The sequence below is a fragment of the Gossypium hirsutum genome, chromosome D09 (assembly GCF_007990345.1).
Source record: "Gossypium hirsutum isolate 1008001.06 chromosome D09, Gossypium_hirsutum_v2.1, whole genome shotgun sequence".
In the NCBI taxonomy this organism is placed as follows: domain Eukaryota; kingdom Viridiplantae; phylum Streptophyta; class Magnoliopsida; order Malvales; family Malvaceae; genus Gossypium; species Gossypium hirsutum.
The window spans coordinates 23214664-23221860 of NC_053445.1; the positions used below are offsets into that span (position 1 = coordinate 23214664).

General features: G+C 35.7%; 2 protein-coding genes across 2 annotated transcripts; both read right to left on the reverse strand.

Moving 5' to 3' along the window:
- Positions 1-601: 601 nt before the first annotated feature.
- LOC107892040 (hypersensitive-induced response protein 4) lies at positions 602-3914 on the reverse strand. The gene is made up of 5 exons (XM_041101710.1): positions 3167-3914; positions 2826-2946; positions 2615-2706; positions 1545-1641; positions 602-1152 (listed from the first exon to the last, which is right to left on the reverse strand). The coding sequence occupies exons 1-5, from the start codon at positions 3647-3649 to the stop codon at positions 782-784; spliced, it is 1164 nt and encodes a 387-aa protein (XP_040957644.1). The 5' UTR covers positions 3650-3914; the 3' UTR covers positions 602-781.
- LOC107892039 (somatic embryogenesis receptor kinase 1) lies at positions 3842-6393 on the reverse strand. The gene is made up of 3 exons (XM_016817006.2): positions 5836-6393; positions 5402-5662; positions 3842-5292 (listed from the first exon to the last, which is right to left on the reverse strand). The coding sequence occupies exons 1-3, from the start codon at positions 6257-6259 to the stop codon at positions 3968-3970; spliced, it is 2010 nt and encodes a 669-aa protein (XP_016672495.1). The 5' UTR covers positions 6260-6393; the 3' UTR covers positions 3842-3967.
- Between the last annotated feature and the right edge of the window lie 804 nt (positions 6394-7197).

Below are 7197 nucleotides of genomic sequence, written 5' to 3' on the forward strand. Positions count from 1 at the left end.
AATTTTATAAAATATATGAGTATAGAAAACCAGCCATATGTGTATTTTAAAAATATTTATATTATTGGTTAAGCCTGTGATTGAGTTTGTGTCACGAGTTAATCGAACCCCAACTCGGTTAGGAAAATGAAAAAATATATATTTTCGTACTTAAAATAATTTATATGGGTACTTTAGTCTTTTACTTGAAAAAGGCAATCAAAATAAGCATATTTTGAGATTTAAACCTAAACCAATTACATAATTAAAACCTTTAATTTATCACCCAACCAAAACTCTATTTTAATTTTTTATCCATTTTAATTTTATCATACTCTCTTTATTACCTCCATCGAAATCTTTTCAAGCTTTACTTGCTTGACCCTACACACCCATCTAAAGAATAGTGCAATGTAAGTGACAACTACGAGAAATAACTTCTGATTACCTTCAAAATATTGACATGCTCATAATTTGAGCATTTTAAAGGTTTCCCTTTGGTATTTCCTGGCCTGTCTACTAAATATCAGTGAGTCAGTCATCAGCCATTCAAAAGATTCTCAAGGATGTAGGTGCTTTTGGTTTTATAATATATATAGAGACAGAGAGAGAGAGGTCAAAATAAATAAAGGTAAATGTAAAAATAGAGCAATCTCATCTCCTCAAATTGTTAAATCTTTTTTACAGCCCTATATATCAACCAATCTTACAGTCTCACCACTCACAAGTATCACAACAGTATTTACTACTCAAAGACCTACCTATTTGATTGTCTTCTCTTTCAATTAAAAACAACTCTTGCTTATTCAACATTTACTTTAGCACTAGCTGCCTCCATCAGCCCATTCCGTATCTGCTCACCGATATCCCTAACATGACCGGGTCCATGGGGTATAAAAACAGTAGTGTTCTTTGAGGAGTTTCCGAGGTCTTTGATTGTATCAAAGTACTGTGTGATCATGATAAGATCCATCACTTCCTTGGCTGAGGTGCCTTCCACCTTGTGAGAGAAATTCAAAATGTTCTCCCTCAACCCATCCGTGATTGCCTGCCGCTGCCTGGCTACACCCACCCCGCCCAAGTACTTGGCTTCCGCTTCCGCTTCTGCTCTTTTAACTTGGAGAATCTTCTCAGCTTCCCCTTTGTACACACTGGCAAGCTGAAGTCTTTGAGCTGTAAAACAAAATCATAGCCAAGTTATGCATTTCTTCAAATTTCAGACAAATGGATCTCAAGAGTCCAAGAGTATTAGACTCGAGTTGGCATGGTCTTTGAGCTGTAAAACAAAATCATAGCCAAGTTATGCGTTTCTTCAAATTTCAGATAAATGGATCTAAAGAGTCCAAGAGTATTAGACTCAAGATTGCATGGTCACTGAATTTCTTTGCGTCGTTTAATAGCTTAATTAGTGCCAAGAAGACAGACATGATTCTTACAGAAGCTGGAGTTTAGGTAGTAATTTCACAACTTTAACAAAATTTTATATGCTTGTATCAGAAAGAGAGAGAACTAAAACAGATAGCTCAATAAAAGTGGGAACATCTTTAATTGGTACATGTCATTACCTGCATTTATCTCATTCATTGCTTTGCGTACAGAAGAATCAGGAATGATGTCAACCATCAGAATATGCTCAATGCTATATCCATATTCTCCCATAACCTGATACATAATTTCAGATTCTATATAATATATGATATGAATAGCCTCATAAAAGGTAGAGAAGAAGCACATAGATTGAGAAAAGGAAACCCAAATTTAGATGCATGCATAACCACTCTAGCGCAATTAGATAGAAAATGGTCATAATTTATCATGTATCATAAAAAAAGAATTGCTACTTTACAAGAAAATGAAAATGGCTGTTCCTCATGCATTCATGTTCTGGTAAAATGCAGGCCAAACAACAAGACCACAAAATAGTCCTAATCTCTCCTTTATTGCAAAGGAGAGCAAGTCCATTGCTTCACTTACCATCTACTATTGGGCACATCAAACTGAAAGCAACAAGTACACGACTGACGGTAAAAGTAACATGGAGGCCCCTATACTAGGGGTCAGATTGCATTTTGCCCCCTCAACTAAAAGAATTGGACAAATTAGTCTCTATACGTTAAATCAAAAGGGCAAATTGTTCCTTTCAGTTGAAAATTTCATTCATTTGTACTGATAAAAACTGGCATAGCTGACGGAATAACCAAAAAGTAACACATGACGTGTCATGTGTATCTGATACTGATGTACAAGGACCATTTTTTAACTGTAGAACTGGATGAAATTTTTTACAGAAAGATCAGTTTGCTTTTTTATCCAATATATGTGGACTAATTTGCTCAAAATGCATGACTCTTAGTACAAGGACATCTATCGTACTTTTTTCAAGACTGACATATCAAAGTCTTCTTTGATTTACCAGCTCATCAGTTTCTACAACCAAAATTTATCTCTTTTATACATATACATGCTTATATAATCATTGGTCTTCTTCGGTCTACCCGTTAAACAGTTTTTACAACCAAATATATATGTATGTGAATGTATATATACATGTATGCCTTATGCACTTAATTTAAGCACTCTTGAGTAATTTGGTGCATAAGGATAAATGGTATAGCAAATGAATGAACTATACTACCTTCTCAATTTCCTCAAGCACAGCTTTAGCAACCTCACCCTTTTGTTCAAAGAGTTCATCCAAATCCATCCTTGGAACTAGAGCTCGAACCACTACCACCAACAAGGGAAAAAAAGTGAGACGAAATGGGATGCATAAATGGTTTTAGTTTACCAAAAAAGGAGCATAATATTATAGGCTGATACGCATAAAGAAAGCCAAAGAAAATGACCATCAAACACAAAAGCCTGGATCTGTTCTTTGGGATTTTGCAGCTCATAGAATGCATCATCAGCATGTCGTTTCATCACTCGGTATTGAATGGAGCAAACCAATTGAACAAAAACATTGTCCTACAAAATGTAACATTCTCATATTCATACTCATTGATCTTCAGCTAGTAGAGCAACAATATCAATGTAAATATTGTTCAAAATTGGGCGATTTCCCCGCAAAACAAGCACACACACACACACACACAAAAAAAAAAGAACTGATAAAATTCATATGATGAATTGATTAGAAATAGAGTAGCTAGGCATATTGATGGAAGGGGTTAATAAGGGAATTGACCTTGGTTTTGGTCTCGATGCGGACATCGAGAGAAGAGATTCGGGTAGAAAGGACGCCGGCGAGCCATTGACCGGCGCAGGGGTTAAATAAGTGAAGGCCAGGCTCCGCCAACTTCTCGAAACGACCCCACCTCTCCACCACGCCGATACTGGCCTGATCGACGCACGCAAAGAATATGCAAGACGTATTCCCCATTTTTTTCTCGATCGATAATAAACAAAACGGATGAAACAAAAAAGAAAGAATTAAAATCAAATGAAAGAAGGCGGAATTCTTTGGTTCTTGATTACGAGTTAAGACGGTGAAAAGTAGGAGATTCGGTGTGGACGGACGACGATAAGGATTTGGATTCTCGACTTCTCGTGTCGCCTCCTTGGTGGTGATTTTTTTTATTTTGAGAAAAAAAGTTGGTTTTAATTGGATTTGGATAGCAGCCAGGGTTGCTTCTTGACGTAGGCGATTATCACCTTTTGCTTGACCCATTGCATTTTTGAAGTACAGAAAAGACAAAATAGAAATAAAGTATATTTACTAAAACGCTCCATAATATGGAATGGTTATTATCTTCTGTTTTCGTACTCTGAAGATATCATACCAGAATATCTCACCAGACTCTGATCAAACAAGTAAATTTCACATGACTTTACCCAAAGTATCCCAGCAAACACAAAGAGCCATCATAAAGCTAGGGAGATGAATATAAAATTAAGGGTTTACAAAGTTACAACACTCATGACAATGAAAGCACAAAATATCCAAAAACTTAAAAAGCTTGACATGAAAATCCAGTTGAAACCGAGTCTACACGCCCAGATCTTGAACCACTGCTTCCATGGATGGTCTTTCTACAGGACACTCGTGAGTGCAATGCCAAGCAATTCTTGCAAGTTTAGCTGCTTCATATTCCAAGTACCTACCATGGAGGTTTGAGTCTATAAAATCTTGGATTCTACAACATTCACCTCCAACTCGTACCAACCTAGTCACATTTCGTTTCCCACCAAGGACTTGAAAAACCACGACCCCAAATGCATAAACATCACTCTTCTCGGTAAACCGGCCTGTACTAGTGTATTCAGGAGCTAAGTAACCCATAGCAGCACTGCCCTTGAGCGTTGCAAACACGATATCATTGGTAAGGAGGTTGTGCAAGCCCGAATCCGAGAGCAAAGGATTGAACTGATCATCGATGACCACTTTTTGAGCTGAAATGTTTTGGTGAACGAGGGCAGGTTTGTTTACTTCGTTACCATGCAAATATGCTATAGCTTTGGCTATGCCTTTAACAATGGAAACTCTTGTGGACCATTCCAAGACCTGTCCATTACCATCCTTGACATCAAGATAGCTTAGTAAATTCCCATTAGGGACAAAATCATATATGAGAAAGCACTCTCCCTGGGCCTTTGAACAACAGAACCCTCTCAATCCCACTAAATTTTCATGCTTCAATGAAGCCAAAACAATCAGTCCCCTCAAGAACTCAGCGTCATCTGATTTGCAACTAGTTTTGCCGATGCTTTTAATCGCAATAGCTGATCCATCCCTTAGAAACCCTCTATAAGTTGCGGAAAAGTTACTCTTCCCCAATAAATTTAACTCCGAAAAGTACTGAGTAGCTGTCTCCACCTCTTCTAAGTTGAACCTAAAGCTCTCGGCAAAGCCATTGTAGTTCCTGCCATCAGCCAAAGGATCCCAACCATTAGCATACTCAAGGCTAATGAGTGGAGATCCGTTCTTCTTACTAAACCCCTTGGTTTGATTGGTGCTAAGGCGGTTTTCAGGAACTTCAGATAAGCTACTAAGCTTCTGTTTCTGGCGACGATATTGCATGAATGTGACGAGTCCTATAACTGATAATGCAACTATGACAACAATCAGGGCAACAAGAATAGGACCCCTTTGAGACTTTGATGGCTTCGAGCAGGGTTTTTGCTCACAAGGTAACTGAAGATTTGCCGTCTCCGGTATTTCTCTAGTAACACCAGCTGCCCCTGACCCATACACCTCAGGTTTGCTTGGATTAATATGATCAGAATCATTACAAACTTTCAATGATGCAAAACCAGACCCACATAGACCCGGATTATTTTGAAACAAGAATCCATCATTCAGTCTCTTAAGAGCTACATCAAACCAAGAAGGGAAAAAAATCAAATGAAGTTCATTATTATTTTTCCATAAAGCCAAGCAGAATATAGTTATATATAATAAATAAATAAAAAAGATGAGTACCAAGAGGGACATTGCCAGAAAGTGAATTGTTCCGAATGTCTAGAACTTGAAGCAAAGGAGCATCAGCTAGTTTCAAAGGGATTGAACCAAAGAAACTATTGAAACTCAAATCAAGCCTTATTAATGTACCCAAATCCCCTAAACTTGCAGGGATTGCACCAGTAAGTTGATTGGACTGCAAGGCAAGTACATTAAGCTTCTTTAAAGATCCCAATTGTGTTGGTATGCTTCCTGTGAGCTGGTTATAACAGAGCTGCAACACTACACAGTATATTTGCAAAAGAAGGAAAAGGGAAAAAAAACCCAGTTAAGTGATTTTTGCTTAAAAACATAAAGACCCAAAATGGAAAATTTCTCATAATCCAAACACAGCAAGATTTGGAAAAAAAACCAATGGTAAATAGAAGAGAAAATTCAAATACAAGACCACTAACCCTTCAAGCTACCCAGTTCACCAATCTGAGGAGGAATCTGACCAGAGAGATTATTCATGTTGAGATATAAATCAGTGAGTAGAGTCAAGTTTGCTATTTCTTTAGGTATCTCCCCATACAAAGAGTTGTAATGCAAGTAAAGCCCTGTCAAGTGTTTAAGCTCAGCAATAGCCGGTGAGAGTTTGCCAGACAATCCTTTCCCTTGCAAAGAAATGTTGGCTATTTGGCCTTTCTCGTTACAGCATAAGCCTTCATATGAACCATCACGAGGGTCACCATTAAAGGTCCATGAAGAGAGATACTTGTTCTCTGGGTCTAAACCAGCTTTGATTTCCATAACTACTTTCAGTTCAGTATTTGCACTGAAACAACACTGGGTTGTGAAGAGAATGAGGAAAAAGATGAGAGGTAGTCTGAAATCCATTGCTTTTGGTCTAAAAAAAAAAAAGAAGAAGAAGAATGCTTCTGAATCTTCTTTTTTTTTTTTTCCTCAGTTCTCAAGTGAAGGAAGAGACAAAGATGCAGAGATGTGTCCATATATGCTTTGATTGCTTTCCTAAAGATTTGACAATTTAAAAACGCTTTGTACGATCTCAAAATAATTAAAATAATTAAAATAATAAATAAAGTAACATGGTTTTAAATATTAAATAATAATACAACTACAGAAACTTTAATATGAATTAAAAAGAATGTGAGCCGTTGGATTTAATGAAGAGGAGGAAGAGACTTTGGTTGATCCTCAGACATTCTCCTAGTAAAGATATTTTCCCAAAAGGGGAAGCACCAATCTTTTGCTCTATAACAATGCTAATAATATTTTATCTTTATTCATAACATTTTCATAACCAGGTACTACTAAAACTATTAATTTTCAGTTCAATTGTTCCGGTCAATTTTACTAAATAATTATTAGAAAATTATAATAAATAAATATCTATAAGATGTAAGTAAAAATTTGAATTTACAAAAAATTATTCAAGCCTACTCTTTTGATAAAAGAATCCGAATCTACCTACCGACTTATTTATTAAATGATTTTTAAAAAAATATCAACTTTATCCTTTATTAAGTAATTAATATTCTATTTATTTTTATCTTAAATATTTATATTAATTAAAAATATAAAAATCTAATTAGTTATAAAAATATTTTAATTATTACAAAATTAAGTTATAAATTGTATTATATTATAATATATTGATATGCTAAACATAATGTTTTTGTCATTAATAATTATAAAACATGATCAAATTAATAACTAAGATATGTTTAAACATATACCGAAATAAATCTATACATCCACAAATGGTGAAACATAACCTCTAATAAATATTAGATCGAGAACCCTTATATGGTTTA